Below are 20,223 nucleotides of genomic sequence, written 5' to 3'. Positions count from 1 at the left end.
GTGTCTGTTGGCCGTTTGGTTTTCCTCTTTTGAAAAATGTTTAAGTCCTTGTTGGGCCATTTTCTACTGCTTTCCCAGGCCATAGCAGAGAACTGGATTGGAAGTGGAGCAGCTGGGACTTGAACCGCTGCCCATATGTGATGCCAGCACTGCAGGTAGTGGCATTACCTGCTATGCCACAACACTGGCCCCATATTTTTATTTATTTTTAAATTAGTTTTGACAGGAAGAGAGATAGAGAGCAAGAGAGAACTTGTTCACTCTCCAGTGGCCCAGAATAATGGGGCTGAAGGCTGGAACTCAACCTGGGAACTTTTCAGAAATGCAAATTCCCTACCCAACCCTGATCCATTGGATCAGAAACTCTGAGGCTGTGACTCAAAAATCTGAATGGTGATGGTTGTTGCTGATGATTTATTTATTTATTTGAAAGAGTTACGGGGGGTGGGTAGATAGATTTTCCATCTGCTAATTCACTCCCCAAATGGCCATGACAGTCAGGACAGGACCAGGCCAAAGACAGGAGCCTGGAACTCCAATCACTTGGGCCATCTTCTGCCTTCCCAGGTGCATTAACAGAGAGCTGGGTTGGAAGTGGAAGATACTAGTGTAGCAGGCAGTGGCTTAACCCATTACTATCCTATAACGTGAGCCCCAAGAATCTGATTTAACAACCCCTCCAGTTGACTGCTTCATGCCAGCATTGGACATCACTGGACTGTGAGGACCTGTGACTAGAAACTGTCAAACCACTTTTATTTCAAAAAAAAAAAAAAAAAAAAAAGCTAGGGCTGGTGCTGTGGCGTAGTAGGTTGGGCATCTGTATGTAGCACTCACATCCCATATGGGCACTGGTTCATGTCCTGGCTGCTCCACTTCTGATCCAGCTCCCTGCTGATGGCCTGGGAAAGCAGCAGAAGATGGCCCGAGTGCTTGGGCTTCTGCACCCATGTGGGAAACCCAAAACAATTGCAGCCATTTGGGGAGTGAACCTGTGGATGGGAGACCTCCTTCTCTTTCTCTCCCTCCCTCTGTCTTTAATTCTGTCTCTCAAGTAAATAAATAAATTTAAAAAAAAAGAAAAAAAGCTAGAAAACAAAAGTTTTTTAAATGAGGCAGATACAGAACATTTGTTGCAAGAGAGATTAAACAAAGAACATGTTGAGTTGAAGCCTGTAGTTATCTTTCAGAATGACAAAAACTGCTCAAAGAGAAACAAATTCAAAGAAAAAAATGACACATAGGGAGAAAGGTGAGTTGGCAGAGCTAAGGAAAGGAATGTGGGGAAGAGGTACTGTGGCACACTTGGAATGCATCCTTTGTAGCAGTGCCTGGTTCGAGCCCCAGCTCCTCCTGTCTGTCTGCATCACTCTGCACCAATAAAGAAGCAGTGTCCAATTAATGTTTATTGCACTAAACTGAGGAGAATTTGTTGCAGTGGAGACCTCCCGGTTATATTATGGGAACTGAAAGTAGCTGGGCTTGTAGAGACCTCCAGTTAAACTTGGTCCAGGTTCTTGTTTTCCTGCATGTGAGAATATAACCAGGAGATGTAGAGAGGTGAACAGCAGATGTAGTTCTCGCCACTACGCCTGGGATGGCAGTGGAAATTAGCCCAAGTACTTGGATTTCCAGGCTCCTGGCTTCTGTCTGACCCAACCCTGGCTTTTGTGGCCATTTGGGAATGAAACGGTGGGTGGAAGATCTCTGTCTCTCTCTGTCTCTTCCTTCTCTGTAACTGCCTTTCAAATAAATAAATAAATAAATCTTTAAAAGAAAAAAGAGGGACTGGTGCTGTGGAGTGGCAGGTTAAGCCACAGCCCGCAGCACTGGCATCCCATGCTGGTTCAAGTCCCTGCTGCTCCACTTCAGATCCAGCTTCCTGCTGATGCTCCTAGGAAGGCAGCAGAGGATGACCCAGGTCCTTAGGCCCCTGCACCCACATGGCTTTTGGCTTCGGCCTGGCCCAGCCCCGGTTGGTGCAGCCATTTGGGGAGTGAACCAACAGATGGAGAATCTCTCCCTGTCTCTCTTCCTCTCTCTCTCTGACTCTGCCTTTCAAATAAATTAATAAATCTTTAAGAGAAAAAGAACAGAAAACCAGGATTTACTGATAGGCAAAGGGCTACACATTCAGGTGCCCCCACCCAGACAGGGGTCATCCTTTAATCAGGTTAACAGTGGTGCACGGGCAGTGCCTGATTGAAGATCAAAGGAGTCAGCGTCTGAGGTGGGGCTGCAGTGCTCATGGTGATCTCCAAGAAGGCACACTGGTGTCTGGTGTCTGAGGAAGAGAGCTTTACCTGCTTGAGGAGGGGCGGTTGGCAGTCTGCAGCCATGTTGAGTCCACATGGAAGGTGATAGGATTTGGGCAGTGCGCTTGGCTTGGGTGTTGGCAGTCCGCAGCTCCTTGTCACTCAGTGACTCCCTGCCTCCTCCACATCAAATTGAATTGAGAAGCCTGGAATTTCTTTTATCATTCAGAAAACTTCTCTGGGGGCCTGTGACACTATCTCATATTGGAGTGTTGATTCAAGGCGCAGCTGTTCCTCTGCTTCTGCTCCAGCTCCCTGCTAATGCACCTGGGAAAGCAGAGGAAGATGGTCCTAGTACTTGGGCCCCTGCACCCACGTGGGAGCCCAGATTTGCTCTGGGCTCCAGGTGTCAACTTGGCCCAGCCACAGCTATTTTGGCCTTTTGGGGACTGAACGAACAAATGGAAGACCTCTCTCTCTCTTTGTAACTCTGCCTTGCAAACACACAGACAAATAAGTTTTTTTTTGGTTTGTTTGTTTGTTTGTTTGTTTGTTTTAAGAACAGCTCCTCATTTCTGGCTCCTGTCACCGGTTGGAGCCTGGCAGTGTCTTGCAGATGTAGACCTGAATTGGAGGGCCACCTGGGAAGTGACCCTCGCGAGCACTCGTATGGTGCTCAGCTGTGCTCCAGTCTCTCCATTCTCGCAGCTGCTCATCCTCAGTGCAATGCAGCCTCAGGCTTGTCTTGCTCACTTTGCACGATGGAGAGTTTTTATTTAGCATCCCTGCTTTCCTGATCTTCTGTCCCACCTCCCAACCCCCAACAAGGGGGCCCAAGGAGGCAGAGCCAAAATTTCCACGCCATTTTTCTCCAAGCCAGGCACAGTTCTGAGAGCTTCCCTTAGAATCCCTTATGGAGAGGTGCTGTTGATGTCTCACTTTACAGTTCAAGCGCTTGAAGTCACACATCAAAGCCAGGACCCAGGCTTTGGGGTATGGGGTTTGAATCTTGGTTTGTAACTTACTCATTGTGAGAACTTATAGCTACTCAACTTTCTGAGCCTTGGTTTTGTCTTGTAAAATGGGCATAAAAATAACAGTTTTCAAAATAAGGAGAAACTAAATGAGAACATGCCTGAAAGTGCCTGTGCCAGTAGATGGTTAATGTAAATATTTTTGTAAGTGTAAATGCCGGGGTTGGGGTTGTTGTGTAGCAGGTAAAGCCCTGGCCTGGAATGCTGGCATCCCATATGGGCGCCGGTTTGTCCTGGCTGATCACTTCCGATCCAGCTCCCTGCTACTGTGTCTAGGAAAACAGGAAGATGGTCCAACTGCTTGTCACGTGGGAGACTCAGAAGAAGCTCCTGGCTCCTGGCTTTGGCCTGGTCCAGCCCTGACCATTGTAGCTATTTGGGGAGTGAACCAGTGTATGGAAGATCTCTCTCTCTCTCTCTCTCTAACTTTTCCTCTCAACTAAATAAAATAAATCCTAAAAAAATGTAAAGATAACACTAGTAATAACATCTTAGCCACTACTTGCAGAGCCAGAGAGGATGTGTTTCCATGTGAGGAAGGGGTCTCCCACGTCCATTCTGCCATGTGCTGTGAAGGCAGTTTGATTCCATGTGAAAAGCATTTCCCTCCAGCAGGCGTCTGCACAAACCCACCTTTCACATCACCCAGAAACACTGGGTCTTCCTCCCACAGCGGGAGGCCTTCCAGCCGTGCAGAATTTTTGCTGGTCGGGCTACATTGGGCTACAACGTGAGACAGATGAGGCTGACACAAAGATCACACGGAAGCCGTACCAAATAGCCTGGGATATTTTAATCATTCTGCTTTAGCTTGCTGCCTCTTAAAATATTTTCTTTCAAATCAAGCCACAACCGTAGGTGCTTTAAGCTGTGGCCGTCATAAGCAAATATGAAAGAAGCAGAGTTAAAACACATGAACCCCAGTGGTTATTCACTAGGCTGATGCACTCAGTGACCACTAAGAGACTTGTAAAAGAATCTGAGAAAGAGGACTTCAGATATGGAGTTTCTGCCCAGTTGAGTGGCAGTGCTCACGGTGCCTGTTGCCTGGCTTGATCGAGGTTGTCATGCTTTCTTTAGAAGGCAGGCTTCCCCTTCAGGTGCCAGTTGAAGGGTGACAGTAGTGGAAGATTCCAGGGTAAAAGCCAGATTTCCTTGAAATGTACTCAAATATGGTAAAGTGAGTTCTCTGCTCGTCCTGTTAGAATTGGAGATGTGTTACTGTGGGCACTCATACCTCGCCAGCGGCAGTGCCAGCGCCAGCACCATGCCAACTGGCTAAAACGCTTTGACAAGGAAAGGATTCTTCTGTTCTGACCCTCTCCTCTTCCAAGTCCTCATCTGTCTTTAGCATCAAGAATTCTTCCCATACTGTGTTCTAAAAACCAAGTTAGTGTCTTGAATGACCAGTTCCATGAATGGCAAATTTGGCTGATGAGGGGATCTGACACATGGATGCCATCAGACCCTGCTGGGCAGGGGGCAGCTGGAGAGGGGCCACAGCACAGAACAAGCTGGGGAAGATGCCGTGCCAGGTCTGTGTCCCCACCGTGGGAGCCACATGGTGTTGTGGGGGCTCTAACACTCTGGGGCATGAGCAGCAGCCTAAAGGCCATTCCATTTTCTGATTCCAGCCATCCATCTTGATTGGATGCACTCCCTGGTTGGGAAATGTTTACTTGGAGCAGAAAAATCTGAGCTGGTGATTCAACCGGGTCACAGGTCACAGGCAGAAGCCGGCTGGGTTAAGGGGACAGCCACGCCTTGAGAAGCCCTCCTGTTGGTCGCCTGGAACAGGGGCTCTATGCAAGTTAACTGTGGAGCTCTTCCAGAACAGCACGGACCTCCTCTGGGTTGTAGTTCCAAGGGCCAGATTTACCCTGCAAGAGAAAGGAACCATGCACTCCCAGATGTTCAATGTGTCAGCAGTGTGTGGGGCTGGCACCGGTCACCAGATCTGTGGGAGTCGACGGTACCGTGTGGTCACCAGCAGAGGCAACCACGAGATGGAAAAGATCACCCAGGGAAAGTAAGGTGAGTAGCCCCCACTGGTGGTGGGGAGGCTGGACAGAGAATTGAAGCTAGAGGAGGTAAAGTGACTTGGAGTTTCAGGAGGGGAAAAGAAAGAAGAGGAGCATTTTGACTGCCGTCAGATGTCAGGCGGGCTGGCCTCCGCTGCGTCTGCCATGCCACTGCCCTGGCTCAGCCCTCTTTATCCCCTGCCTGGGCAGCTGCCACACCTCCTGTGCCCAGGTCCAGTCCCTGCTACCCTCAGGCTGTTCTTCACCCAGTAGCCCATCATCTTTCTAAAGCAGACATTTCTTTTTTTTTTTTTTTTTTTTGACAGGCAGAGTGGACAGTGAGAGAGAGAGAGACAGAGAGAAGGGTCTTCCTTTGCCGTTGGTTCACCCTCCAATGGCTGCCACGGCTGGCGCGCTGCGGCCGGCGCACTGTGCTGATCCGAAGGCAGGAGCCAGGTGCTTCTCCTGGTTTCCCATGGGGTGCAGGGCCCAAGCACTTGGGCCATCCTCCACTGCACTCCTGGGCCACAGCAGGGAGCTGGCCTGGAAGAGGGGCAACCGGGACAGAATCCGGGGTGCCGGCGCCACAAGGTGGAGGATTAGCCTATTGAGCCAAGGCGCCGGCCCTAAAGCAGACATTTCTCTGCTCAAAACCCCTGTATATGGCTCTTCTGTGCCAAACCAGACCCCTGTTGCCCAGATGTCCCCAATTCTGTATTCCCTCTCCTCTCTAATCTACCTCTGTGCCCCTACCCACCCTCTTCCCTGTATTTGCAATGATTTTCACTCATTGTGCTCACTTGGCCGACTCCTTCACCTTGAAGGCCCAAGCAATTGCCACACCCTCTGAAAAGCCTGCCCTGCCTCGGCGGGGGTGGGGTGGGGGGGGTGGGGTGGGAGTGGGGGGGGGTCAGGAAATCTGCAGCCAGGGCAGTGCGATTTGCACTACAAGGTCAGCAATACTGATTATCTGGTCCTTTCCAAAAAAGGTTTGCAGACCCCTGCCCTGGCATCCTTCAGCACTGGGGATGCCTGCACCACTCTCCCTGGGTCTTCCTGACCCCCCAGGCCGTGAGCGAAGTTAGTGTGGGTGCTTTTAAATCCATTTTCTGGTTTCTAGCACTTGCACAGGGCCCCTAACCCAGGACAGGGGCTCAGCGCCCACTTTGCCTCGGGCAGTCTGAGAGAGAGATGAGGGACCTGGAGCCTTCCGCTGTGACTGCTGGCCCCCAGGCATTCATGTGCGAGTTGCTGCTTGTTCCACTGAACCAGGGAATGTGCACACAGCAGGCTCTCACCTTGAATTCCCTTCAGCAGCTAGAGAATCTCAGGGGAGAGTTTCCTCTCTCAGAGTCAGAGGCTCCGCTCACCTCCCTTGCTGTGAGCAGGCTGGAAACCTTGATGGGGAGCAACCACCAGGAAACCTGGGCCCAAGACCTGTCTCGAAGCCCGGCTCCCATGTTTGCAGCTCCTGACTATTTCCCATGCCCGCCCTCCAAGGTGAGGCCTGCCTCCTGGATCAGCACCCGCCAAGCCTCCCACTCCTGCCCAGCCCATCCAGGGGATTCCGAATTGAAATCAGAGCCCTGTCTAGTGAGACCTCGGGTAAGTCAATTCCCCTCTCAGAGCATCGTTTAGAAAATGGAAATCCTGCCTTTCTGTCTCAGCTTGAACCAAGCCAGGGCCGGGCCAGTCACCTGGACCAGGAGACTGACCCCGTCCAAATGCCTTTCATGGGTACAGTTGCATCTCCCGTGTGCTGGGAACAGCACTCTGATTTTGCAGAAGAGATGGAAGCTCTGTGAGGGAAAAGGACTCCACCGTGGTCAGTGACTGGGCAGTGAGGCAAATGCAGGTCTCCCTGACGCACAGCCCCGTGCTTGCCCTGGCCCTCCCGGGGCCCCCTTTGGCCTCCCAGGGCCTCCTGTTCCCAGGTTACCACCTTGTAGAGGATCCTGCCCTGCCGGAGGACGTAGAGCCTCTCGGGCAGCGCGGCGTAGAGCTGGCTGCTCTGGTTCTGCATCGTGTCCACCACCACGGGGCACTGGGGGCTTCTGGCCAGCAGCAGGCCGGCTGCCCTCAGGCGATCCTGCAGGTTCCGGTGATTCTTGATGTCCACGTTGTTCTTAAAAGCCCAGCCATCTACAAGAGAAAGGCCAGGCCCCAGCCCCACAGGCTTGGCACACACTTCCTACAGACTAAACAACCCCCACTTGTAACTCAGAGTGCCAGGCAGAGGAGCCCTCGGCCGTGAAGTGGCCCAGTTTCCTGTTGTGCGTGAACAAGCAAGGTCACACAGGGAGTTATAACTGATCCGCACTGAAGCCCAGGGCTCCTGACTGCAAGCCCCTGCTCCTCCATGTGAGATGATCCAGCAGAGCCATGCTTCTGGATATTTAACAGGCCTGTGAATCACTCAGGGGCCTCATTACAGCAGGATTCTGAGACAGTGCGTCTAGGATGGCACCAACCATACTTTGAGAGGCCAGAGTCTAGAGCAGGGAGCGGGTGGTTAGCCCAGTGATGAGGACACCTGCCTCCCACATGAGAAAGCCTGAGTGATGGCAGCCACGGCTCCTGAGTCCAGCTTCCTGCGAATGCAGGCTCTGGGAGGCAGCAGGGGATGGCGCCCGGACTTGGTCCCTGCCATCTATGTGGAAGACCCAGATTGAGTTCCCAGCTCCTGGCTTCCTAGCTCCAGCTGTTTTTGCAGGCATTTGGGGAGTCATGGACAGAAGATCTGTCTGTCTCTGCCTCTCAAAAATAAGTAAATAAACTAAGAGTCTAGAGCAGTGGCTATTTAGGTGTGTGGTCCCGGAGGGGCTGTATCAGCTTTTTGCTAATGCAAGTACCCAGACCCCACACTGGACCAACCAGGAATGGGGCCCAGCAATCTGTTTTACAGCAGACCTCCAGATGATTCTGCCGCACACTAAAGTTTAGGAACTAGTGCTCACCACAGTGCTCTTTCCAAAATGCATATCTGACCAAGTCACTCCCAGTTTAGCTGTATCTGGAGCTCCCTCTTGCCTTGGGGTAAATCCCAACTCCTTCATGGGGTCCTCCAGGCTCTCGGTGACCTGGCTCCTGTACCCTCTCGGCAGCCGCCCCGCCCCCGCCCCCCCAGCTCTGTGCTGCAGGCAGGTTGGTGGAGTCCTTGGCTCACCCCTCCTCGAGCTATCACACACGTCTGCCTACTTCATCCAAGCAGCCGGCTCCCCTGCCATGTGAGCTGATTGATTTGGGTACCAGGACTTCTGCTACTACAGCTGATGTTGCATTCGCTCTACTGACAGTCAAGCCACTCAGGGCAGGCTCATAGCCAAGTGCAGCTGCTAACCTGGCAATGACCCTTGTTTTATCTCCACCTAAGTGGCCTTCCTGTCTCCTAATGACACATCTTCCAATCCATTACTCCCACCTGTCCTTTAGAGACTCACGATAGTGGGCCTCTAAATTGGAAGAGAACCATCAACTGCCAATGGCCTTGCCCATTTACTTGCTCCATTGCTGGGGACCCCAGAGCCAGATGATGTAACCATAGGCTCCCTGGGAAGCCTGGTGGCCTGTCTAGAGCCAGAAGCTTCTGTGGCCAGGTGAGGTATCTCAGTGTGCCAATGGGTTGGCTCCACCTCCTCCATGCTTCTGCAGTGTCTTAATCAAAAACCTTCCCCTAGCAAGCTCTCCAGAGAAATCCACACCAAGATACAAATGTCTGGCCAAAGTGCTATTACTTAGCCTCAAACTTGCTGATGACAAATAATACCAGCTTGCATTCGTGGCATGTTGAGGCAGCTCTGCCCTCCCAACAGCTCCCTGGAGCGACACAGAAGCCTCCAGGTTGTCATTAACTATTGTTGAATGGGTGGTTCTGTGAGGAAGGTGTTGTCATCCCGTTTTAGTGGTTCAGAAAGAGGCACAGAATGGGGTTTGCAGGCGCATGTGGACAGCACCTGTGGCACTAGGACTTACCCCCAGGTGTGGGGCTGTGAAATCTACAAGCTTCCCACCATGGCTCATGTCTGCCTGTATTCTACCTGGACAAACACGTGGTGTGTGAAGAGGAAACCAGCTGATTTAGGTCACAGCCCTCAGCCCTGCCAGGACTCGTGGAACTGGCTCTGTGCACTTGACTTCTGAAGGCCAGGCCATACCTAATTCTGTCTGATGGACAAAAACACGGACCCTGGGGCGGGAGCTGGGGAGGGGAAGATACAGGATGCATGTGTCCCAGGCAGCATCTCAACCGCTGCACCAAATGCCTGGTTAATATTTTAAGTGTCCTGAAGTCTTTGTGAGGCCAGAAGCTGGGAGAGGAATGAATACAGTATGAAGCTGCAAGCAGTTGTGGGGGCCGGCACTATGGTGTAGCAGGTAAAGCTGCTGCCTTGGTGCAGCATCCCATATGGGCACCAGTTTGAGTCCTGGCTGCTCCACTTCTGATCCAGCTCTCTACTGTGGTCTAGGAAAGCAGTAGAATAAGGCCTAAGTCCTTGGGCCCCTGCACCCACATGGGAGACCTTGAAGAAGCTCTTGGCTCCTGGCTTCAGATTGGCACAGCTCCAGCCGTTGTGGCCAACTGGGGAGTGAACTAGCAGGTGGAAGACCTCTCTCTCTCTGTCTCTCTCTGCCTCTGCTTCTGTGTAACTCTGACTTTTAAATAAATAAATAAATCTTAAAAAGAGCAGTTGTGAAACCGTTATGTGCCCTGGGGTGTGCATTTCAGCAGGCAACCCAGATTTACCAGGGATCTGGGGATATGCTGGGAAAAGCACTACGATGCCAGCTTGGGTGAAAAGTTAACCCAGAGCAACCTTGCTCTCAAATGCACAGACAAACCAGCAAGGCTAACACTGGCCTCACCGATCACTCCATCACTCAACTCCTCCAGAGCTCTGACTTCATGACACGGACTCTGCCAGGTGCTGGGTGACACGGACCAATCAGACAGCATCTCTCCCATCAGACACATGAGCCTTCTGGCCTGCTTCAACCCCTGGCTCTGAGACTTGCGCCCAAATCACGGGTTTGTCCCTTTGAAGGGATTTTGCTGGCTTTCTTATCTCCAGCAATCTAAGTCTGGGAGTTGAGAGTGTGTCTGACCACTTTGCACAGTTTAAAGAGCTTGAGGTCGATGGTCCACAGGGGACATGGCTGCTCACTGTTAGGAAGGGCTGTCCAGGAGAGGAACATGATTTCCTGGGAAGTAATGAAGGCAGGAGACCACTTGCTGTGGCTGCAGAAAGGGTTCCCAGCCCAGGGGAGAGTTGGCCTGGAGAGTGGTTCTCAAAGGGTCTGCCGACCCCAGGGGTGGCCTGGATGCTTGCTTGCTTCCTTCCTTCTCTCTCTCTCTCTCTCTCTCTTTCTTTCTGTTTATTTGAAGGCAGAGTTACAGAGAGGCAGAGAGAGAGAGAGAGAGAGAGAGAGAGAGGTCTTCCATCTGCTGGTTCACTTCCCAGATGGCCGCAACAGCCGGAGCTGTGCTGATCCGAAGCCAGGAGCCAGGAGCTTCTTCCAGGTCTCTCATGTAGGTACAGAGGCCCAAGGATTTGGGCCATCCTCTATTGCCTTCCCAGGCCATAGCAGAGAGCTGGATTGGAAGTGGAGCAGCCGGCACTGGAACTGGCACCCATATAGGATGCCGGCACTGCAAGCAGCAGCTTTACCAGCTGAGCCATAGCGCCGGCCCCACCGGATGCTTCTGATACTCACCAAGGTTCAGGAACTGTCAACTGGGATGAACTGTAATGCCCCTGGGTTTTTTTTTTTTGTTTTTTTGTTTTGTTTTAAGTTTTGACTTTTAGTTTAAATTTAAATTGTATTTATTTTATTTGAAAGGCAGAAAGACAGATAAAGACAGACAGAGAGAGATCTTCCATCCTATGGTTCACTCCCCAAATGCCCACTTCAGCCATTGCTGGGCCAGGCTAATGCCAGCAGCTTAAACTCCATCCAGGTCTCCCACTTGGGTAATAGGGACCCAAATACTTGAGCCATCACCGACCTGCCACAGCTGTCCCAAGAGATGACTTTACGTGTGCTCCAAACGCACGGCCCCATAATGTCCCTGTAAGTCATAGGCTGCATCTTACAGACAGTGGACCAGCACTGTGACATTTTATGTCTGCATTCCCTATAAAGGTGCTCAGGTCCCTTCCTCGCCCTGGAGTTCCCGTTCAGGGGGTGAGAGCTGTCTCCCAGCCAGGCCTTGCTCCCTGGGCTGCTACTGTGACCAGCTTGAAAGTGCCTGAGGGGGTGAAGCTAGGCCCCAGGAGATGGTGAGTGCTCAATGGAGAGTCCTCTTCCCCTTCCTCCACTCTATGAGCTGGTGATGGGCTGGGGTGGAGGAAGGATCATAAGGAGGGAGAGGCGGGGTCTGTACCTGATGCGTGTGCCTCTTCGATGTAAATGATGAGAAAGTCTGCTATGGAACTGAAGTCTTGGATAAGTCTCTTGAATTGGTCAAATTTGGAAAGAAATGAAGGTCAGGTGCAGCTGCCAAAATTCAGCACGAGGGGCCTGTTACCTAAAATAGACAGGGAACCCTCGTAAACCGAGAAGTCCACACACCCCCTCCCCACTCCTGCATTCACTTCTGTTACCCTTACTGTGCCTTCAGGTGGGTCCTGGGCACAGTGGAGGGTGGGGCGCAGAAGCCCAGAGAGTGCGACTTAGCTGAAGTCAGAGCCGATTTACTGCTCTCTGCAGTGGGGGATTTGGGTGAGGTGGTCTCAGGGGACCACCTGCAGCCACTGTGCGGTAGTTAACATCATGGCAACTCACCGATGAAGAAACTGAGTCTTATAAATTTGCTCTAGGTCACACTGCAGGCGATGCTGGAGGTAAAGTGCACACCCTGACTTCCGGACTCTCAGTTCAGTGCTCTTTCCACCTGTAGAAACTCAGTGTCCTGGTTCACAAGTCGATGTCAACATTATGATGATGATCATCAATCATCATCATCATCTGGATTGTACAGAGACGTCATGGGGATTAAACATCCCACCAAGGGCTCAGAATCAGGGCTTGGCCTGCCACTGCCGCAGGTGCCCCTCCCTCAGCTCCATCTCCTCCCTCCGCTAGGATGGGGCTTCACAAAAAAAAGGGAGTGAAAGGTGGGAGCAGGACCTGCCACGTAATCTGTTGAGCCTGCTGAGAGACAAACACAGGCTCCTTGTTTCAACAGTGAGGGGAACATCATGAAACCTATTAGAATAGAAAGGTCTTTCGTAACTTCCATGGCCTCTTTTTTGACCCGGCATGGCACTCTCTACTTGCCATGCAATGTCCCACTCTCCTGGGCATGGGGATATTCGCAGGATGGGTGCAGACACTCCCAGTCACTCGGCACCCCTGCAGCTCAGTGGGCCCCTGCACCTGCCTGTGGCCACCAGCTTCCCCTCCCTACAGCCCCCAGACCAATGTACTGTGCCCCACCAGGAGCACAAAGTCCAGCCAGATGTTTGCCCTTCCCACCTGGCTACCAGCCCAAGCTCAGCAGATTGCACCCTCCATGCAGAGACCTGCGGGCACCTCAGGGGAGGCTTCTCCCTGCAGCCACTCGAGTCACTTGGTGAATTTCACTGCCCATGGCTCTATGGGGAGGACAGCCCCCTTCAGGCTTGTCACTAGATGCTGGTGGTTCCCTCACCTGACCTGGGCCTTCCCCAGACAGCATCCAAGCCCTCTTAGGGGCCAGAAGGTGACCTCAGTCACTGGGTGAGAGCAAGAAGAGGATGCACCCCGGGGACGGACAAGTGGGCCTTGGAGCACACATCCAGGGGAGGCAGGGGGCAGGAAATGGAAGGCAGGACCCTGTGCGAGCCCGAGGCCCTGGGCAGGATTCACGTTTGGAGATTAAATGACTAAGAATTTCAAGACAGCCATTTCTGAGCATCAAACCCCAAGCACAAGGCCATTCTGAGTGTGAGACCCTGTGTGATTCACTGGTCGCATACCCACGGAGGCCACGTGGGTGGAGGCCCTCTCTGACACCCCAGCCATGGTGGGAGGTGATTCTGGGGATCTGTGGTATCCTGTGGTTTCTTAGAGCCAGAGCTGGCACTGCTGACCCCTCGCCACACTTGTATTGGCACATGACTGGTCTTGTACTGTGACCTAGCTTGTTTTAAGTGTCCACATCCCCTCAGGCTATGGATTGCCCCTTGAGGGCAGGGGCTGTCCCTGGTTTACCCTTGCGTCCCCATTGCCAGGGACACGTTCACTCTGTCCACAAACAGGCACGCTGTGCAGGGCTGCCTGCCACATACTGGGCATTTGGCAGAGAGCGAGGCCAGCGGGTCTCTGCCTGCATGCAGTTTGAGGTCTGTTCGACGGGAAGCTGGACAAAAGACCATAAATACATCCATGAAGTCACTTCGGATGGTGTTGTTATGAAAGAGACTGTAAAGGAATGACCTACTTCGGATAGCTGGGTCGGGGAGGCCTCTGAGGAGCTGAGGAGAGAACGATAAAGAAGATCCAGCCCTGGGCAAAGGGAGAGGGCATTCCAGGCAAAGAGAGTCCACGTACAAAGTCCCCCAGGAGGCCCAGAGCTTAGTTTGTGCAATGCCCCACAAGACGGTTGGCTGGAACCAAGCAGAGGGGACTGGTGAGAGGGAGAGGTAGTTGGAGAGGGAGGCATGGGCCAGAGCAGGCAGGCTCTCCTCGGCCTTGCTAAAGAACCTGGATTTCAGTCTAGAAACAGTGGGAGATATGAACCAGGGTTGTAGGTATCGATGCAATGTTGACAGTGTGGCTCCTGACTGTCCTTCCTACTTGAATCCCCTGTTTTGTGCACTATTGTTGGAAAAGTGTGCCCAGCCTGGGTCGATGGCAGACCAAGCATCTAAGGCACAGGCTGTGAGCCCAGAGGGGCTGAGTAGACCCTCCACCTAGATCTTTGAGCCTGGAACGTTTGAGAGGGCAGACTTCCTTCTCCACCCAGTAAGGGATAGTGATGGGTTCTCACAGCAACCAGTGACAGCAGGATCCAGGCCCAACTGTTAATGCTAAGACGGTCTCAGCCTAGGGCTCCAACTGCTGTTGCCTCTGGGGAGCCCTCCAACATCTCTCCAGTATGCTCCTTTGAGGAAGCGTGTGATAAGAAAACCAGAGTGAGTCCCTGTTGCTTGCTAACCAGAACTCTAACTGCTACAACAGCGTTGAGTAGTGATCACTCTGGCTGCCCTAGGGAGAAAGAATGGAGAGTGAGGATGAAAATGGAGGAGAAGCGGGTCAGGAGTACTGGAGGAGTTCCCATGAGAGATTGTGGAAGTCTGGGCTGGCGTGTGGAGAAGGTGGGATTTCAGGTCTGGCAGGCAAACAGGGGACTTGCTTGTCACTTATTTATGTATTGCCTTGTTCTGCAAAGGACTTGAAGCAGCTTATACATATACTAAAATATATTATGGAACAAACACCACCACCACCAAATCGTGCCCCTGGGGGCTGCACAGAAGTGAACAAGAGGAGAAAATGGCCCGCGAAGAAAGGCCAAAGGTCCTGAGCTGCCTGTCGGCGCTTCTGATGGCCAAGTACTAGGAGAAGCAGCTCTACAGCCCTCCCTGTCAGCAGTCTGAGGCGCCCAGGCTGGCCATCTGTGCCTCCAAAGCCTGCCTTGTCCTTGGCTCCCAGGTGTTTTCATAGGAGGCCCCAGGAGGCCTTTAGTGGGCCTCTGGGCCTCTGCTTGGTCACATGATGGTTTCTGAGCCGCGTGACAGGGAGGCCCAGGCCCCAGGGGAGGCTCAGACGTCAGCTGTGGCCAAGTGGCTGAACCACTCGTCCAATGAGATCTCAACAAATTTAGGATCAGGACCAGCTCTAAATATCAGCTGTCAGGAATTTTGGTTTTAATTGGGAAAGCAATGTGGAACACTCACTGGATAGCCACCACCACCACCCCCCACCCCGTCCCAGACGGGACTGCGCCATGTGTTTAATTATTTATAGCGTGGCTGGGGATAGTGAGCAATACTGAGGGCAAAGTTTGCACTTACTTCCTGCTGTCCTGGTAGCAGAGAGAGGAAGGACAGATGCAAGGGGTCAGACCCTGCCTGAGTGCACAGGCCACAGGATGTCGGGCACGGACTGCCAAGGCCACTCCTTCGTTCTAGAGCCAGACTCGAACTCACCCCTGGTGACCCCAGGCAAATAAGGTGAGCCCCACAGCAGGCTCCCTCCGTTAAGAAATCCCATTTGTAGCTACTGGATGGTGCTTTGTAAGGACAGTTGGAACGATGATAGGAGATTTTAAACAGGAGCTGAAATAAAACTTGTTTCAGATGAACTCTCAGGTACCTGGAACCGGTATTGTGCTGTGTGTGTGTGTGTGTGTTGTGAATGTGCATGGATAGGCAGAAGGAAAACGATGGAGGAGTTCTCTGAGCCCCTGTTGTCTTTTGCAATAACAGAAAGTACACCAGCTGAGAGTCAGAAGGCTCAAGTTCAAGTTCGGGCTCCCCTGTGAAATCACAGGCTGACACTGAACAAGCCATTCACATCTCTGGGCCTTTGCATCTGAAAAATGAAGGAATCCCTTAAAATTTGCTGGAAGGAATCTTCCAGCACTGCCAACAGATGGCTCTAACATGAGCTCAGAGTTTATACTCAAAGCATGCAATGGAGGGGGCTTCTGAGGCCATTACAAGGGTCTTCCTAGGAAGAGGAACTGAGCGGGTTAACCGTGTAAACCATCCCAGAACTCACCGGCACCCCCGGGAAAATGTCCACTGCAGATCAGACACATAAGGCCCCCAAGCTCTGGTCCTTGTTGGTGTCTCCAGCCTCATGTTTCACCCCCTCTACCTCCTGCACCCCACTTCTGCCCAGGGAACCATGCTCCCCAGGCCTCTGCTCCTCCCCGTCTCTTGTCTTGCCCCCAAGCCCCTCTCCCTCACTCACCCCAAGACTTCATGGTCCCCAGACGCTCACCACGCTGCCTCCCAGGGAGCCTCCTTGGGCCACCCCCTCACCCCAGAGCCCTGTGCTCCTCACTCCAGCTGCCCCATTGGTCTCCCTGTGCTATGGAGGTCTTCCAGGGCAGAGGCCAGCTGTGTGTACTGCGGTGTCGCCGATCCCTCTTACTTCAGGGGACTCCAGGTCAACGTGCTGAGAGGCAACTCTGCTTTATAAATACAGGGGTGTTGGCCTGTCAGGGTGCCTCCTCGCCATTTTTCAATCTCAGCGGTGGCAGCAGAAAGCAGAGACAAACTGGACACTCTGTAGGCCTGCTGCATGGGGACAGTTGCATGATGCAAGGAGATTCTGTGAATTGGCCCTGAGGTAAACGGGCTTTCAGGGAACTGATCTGTAGATGGCAGACAGGCAGCAAACTGGCCCGGGTCCCTCCTGGGGCGTGGGTGGCACGCGGTGAACACGCAACGACGGGTTACGTGGTGTCCTCATTGCTCTCGCTCTCCATGACTGTGTGTTAAGGCATTTGTGCACCATAGTTCAAACCCATTAATGAACAACAACCAAAAAGAAACTCTTGGCCTTCTCTTTGCTTGAAACACTTCCCTAGTCCTGTCTTGAGCTACCAGAATCTTACTCATCCTTCAAGGCTGGGTTCCAGGGCCACCTCCTCCAGGAAACCTTCCAAGTCCCACATGCAAAAGCCATGTCATGATAGCCTTCCCCCCTCACAGAACAGTAAGGATTTCCTCTGTTCTGCACCCAGCCAAGACACAGGCTCGGCCCCAGCTTGGAGTCCCTGCCCCAACGCTGAGGCCTGGCTCACAGTGGGTGCTGCCGAGTGTTGACTGCAGAGCACTGAGAACACAAGGCGGGGAGGCCTGATGCTGGGTCAGACGCGGTCGCTCTCCGCCTGTTACCTTGACCTCTTAGCTCTCCCCACTTCACCTCTAAAGCCGGGGCTGCGGGCAGGGGGAAGTTGCATTAGGTCAGCGTTTCCCAAAGGATGTCCTTTGGAATCAGCATAACGATCGTGGGCGCTTTCCCAGGTGCAGAATGCTGTGCTTGCGTGTGTGTGTGTGCGCGCCAGTCAGTGCTGTGTTAAACAAAGATCGTCCCAAGTGTTGTGTTTGCTTGTGAGCGTCAGGACCTCGCCCAGCCTCTTTGTGCTCCTGCGCCCCGGGAACCTGCGGGAGGACTCAGGCTGCAGCGGTTCCCAAACGACCTGCACAAGGGAACTCTGCACAGCCGAGCTGGTCTGTGGCACATGGGTCCCAGAGGACATGATTTGAAAAACACCACATCAGCCAACTACCCCACGGGTTTCTCTGCACCACTCGCTGTGTCTAGGCCCTGAGTTAAGCGTGCTGAACAAGTCAGAGGTTAAGTCAGGCCACAGGCCCTCTCTTGAGGCTCCACACTGGGCATTTAGGGAGCCCAATGCAGGCTAGGAAAAAACAGTGTCTGCAGGGAGGTATAGGTGGAGTCATGTGTCCAGCAGAGAGAGTTGGTTGAACTGTGGGATCCATGGTGGCTTCACAGAGGAGGAGGCATGCAGGGAAGGGGATATAGACTGTCCAGGTGGAGGAGAAGGGCATTCCAGACCAGCCAACAATATCAACAAAGGCAAAGGCACCAGGAGTGCCCATCAGGAGTGGACAAAGCCCATCTTGTCATCCAGAGGAAGTGATATGAGAGGAGGCTTGGAGGGAAAATGGGAAGAGGAGCTGAACCTGGCCAGGGAGCACGTCGACCGCAAGGCTGAGCCTGGTGCCCTTCCTGAAGGGGAATGACTGGGGTGTGCACACAGACAAGCAGTCTGGCAGCCGTTCATAAGTCGGATGACAGACAGGGCGAGATGGGGAGAAGGAAGTCTTGGCAGGAAGAGAAGCTAAAAGGACAACAGAGAGAAGAGCGATCGGAGAGGTTTAAGAACCAAACAGATAGAGCTGGTTCGCCTGGATACAAGGGCTGAGGCGGGGCCGTTCTTTAGCAAGTACTAACTGAGTGCTATGCCCCAGCAGCAGGCCCGGCCACGACGATGGGCCTGAATGATGGTGTCTGCCTGCACGAGTTTGTGTGCCAGTGAGGGCAGCAGACATGGGTCAGATAGCCACACATGATTACAGACCACGACAGGTGTCATAAAGAGAGGAGCCTGAAGGGTGGAGAGGATACGGCCACAGAGCAGCCCAGGCTGAACAGGCTGCAGGCTGAAAGGCACGGCTTGGGATCCAAGTGGCAAGGGAGGCAGGATGGCACTCAGGCAAAGAGAAGTCAAGGAGGATTCCTAGTTTGTTTAAGTGGGAAGAGGGCTAGTAGCCCCCAAGGAGGAGCAGGAGGAGCAGAAGAGTTCAGAACTTGCCTCCCCCCCCACCTCCCTCCGCTGCTGCTGCTGCAAGCGCCCCTCCCACCCCCTCCTGACCTCGCATGAAGTCCCAGACGCTGCACTGCTGTCCCGAGAGGCGGACGACGGAGCAGTTTGGAGCCAGACCCCCTGGCTCAGTGGCATCCTCCAGTCGCTGCCAACGAACCTTCAGGACGAACCAGAAATACTGGGTGCTGAAGAAGGTGGGAATCCAGCTGTCCTGGGCGAAGTTGGGGTTCTGGGCTATCCCTGTCTTTTGGCCCATGGCCAGGATGTTCTGCTTAACTCTCTCCGGAAATAGTATCATCAGCACTTTGCCCACAGCCACCTCCACGGCCACCTGCACGAGCACCCAGAGCCTCTTCAGCCACAGCCCTGGCCGGGGCAGCCCCATCTCGGCCCAGCTGGAGCTGCCTCTGAGGCCGGCAGGCAGACAAGCTGCAGCCAGGAGACACTGGGTGGAGCCGAGCAAAGGTGCAGGGTGGGAGCAGCCAACCCTGGGCAGGAGGAAAGTGCCAGGACGGAAAGTGTTTGCCTTGCTGTCAATAACGTGGAAAGTTCCAAGCCAGGTGCACAGGGGTCAGTTCTAACCCGAGCCCTTTCAGGTTCTTTGCCTTAGCTCTTCAGAGAGTCTTGGATTGGAAGACTCCAAATCCTAGATTCTCCTTCTGATGAATTTTCATAGACAAGCACTTCAGATCACACTTAAAGAGACCCTCTTAAAAGATCGATTGCAGGCAAATAGCTTCAAAAGGTAACTATTCTCTTAATAAGATAAATTGTTCTTTTCCTAATGAAAGATGTTTTTCCACTCACAACTTCCAGCTGGGGGCTGAAGATTTCCTTTTAAAAGATGTGTTGTGTTTCTTTGAAAGGCAGAGTTATGGGACAGTGTTGTGGTATAGTGCGTAAAGCTGCCACATCCCAGGTAGGCACCGGTTGGTGTCCTGGCTGCTCCGCTTCTGACACAGCTCCATGCTGATGCACCTGAAAAAGCAGCAGAAGATCCCTGTACCACATAGGAGACCTGGATGAAGCTCCTGGCTCCTGGCTCCTGGTTCCTGGCTTTGGCCTGGTCCAGCCCTGGCTTTTGTGGCCATTTGGCGAGTAAATCAGTGGATGAAAGATATTTCTTTCTCTCTCCTCTCTCTCTCTGTAACTCTTTCAGTAAATAAATAAATCTTAAAAAAAAAATAGAAAGAGCAGAGTTACAGAGAGGGAGAGACAAAGAGAGAGAGACAGAGAGGCAGATCTTCTGTCCACTGGTTCACTTCCCAGATAGCTAGACACAGAGCAGCCAGGTCTCAAACTGGCACTCATAAGGGATGCTGGCATTGCAGGCTGTGGCTTAACCTGGTACACCACAACGCTGAACCCAGGGGTTGAGTATTTCTGGAGGTAGAGTAGAGGGTACGGATTTGGAACCTCCCAGGGAGAGCAGAGCTGAGAACATCCCCAAGGAAGTTATAGGCCTGCAACTCCTCCTAGCAGTGGGCACTCTCCTTGCTCCCTGGGAAGCCATGGTCTAGTACAGGGAACAGCTAAGTAAATAGGAAACTGCCATTTAGGACACTATGAACAGAGATGGAGGGTGCGTGGGGCTCACAGGAGCCTGGAAAAGAGGCGGCTGG

General features: G+C 52.8%; 1 protein-coding gene across 1 annotated transcript; it reads right to left on the bottom strand.

The window, feature by feature from the left end:
• Window positions 1-4,063: 4,063 nt before the first annotated feature.
• DIO1 (iodothyronine deiodinase 1) lies at window positions 4,064-19,055 on the bottom strand. Its single transcript, XM_062191381.1, has 4 exons — window positions 18,650-19,055; window positions 11,693-11,836; window positions 7,253-7,452; window positions 4,064-5,169 (listed from the first exon to the last, which is right to left on the bottom strand). The coding sequence occupies exons 1-4, from the start codon at window positions 18,984-18,986 to the stop codon at window positions 5,101-5,103; spliced, it is 750 nt and encodes a 249-aa protein (XP_062047365.1). The 5' UTR covers window positions 18,987-19,055; the 3' UTR covers window positions 4,064-5,100.
• Window positions 19,056-20,223: the final 1,168 nt, after the last annotated feature.

Source organism: Lepus europaeus, chromosome 5 (genome assembly GCF_033115175.1).
Source record: "Lepus europaeus isolate LE1 chromosome 5, mLepTim1.pri, whole genome shotgun sequence".
Taxonomy (NCBI): domain Eukaryota; kingdom Metazoa; phylum Chordata; class Mammalia; order Lagomorpha; family Leporidae; genus Lepus; species Lepus europaeus.
The sequence above is the reverse complement of the archived record's forward strand: the minus strand, read 5'-3'. Positions and strand labels throughout refer to the sequence as shown.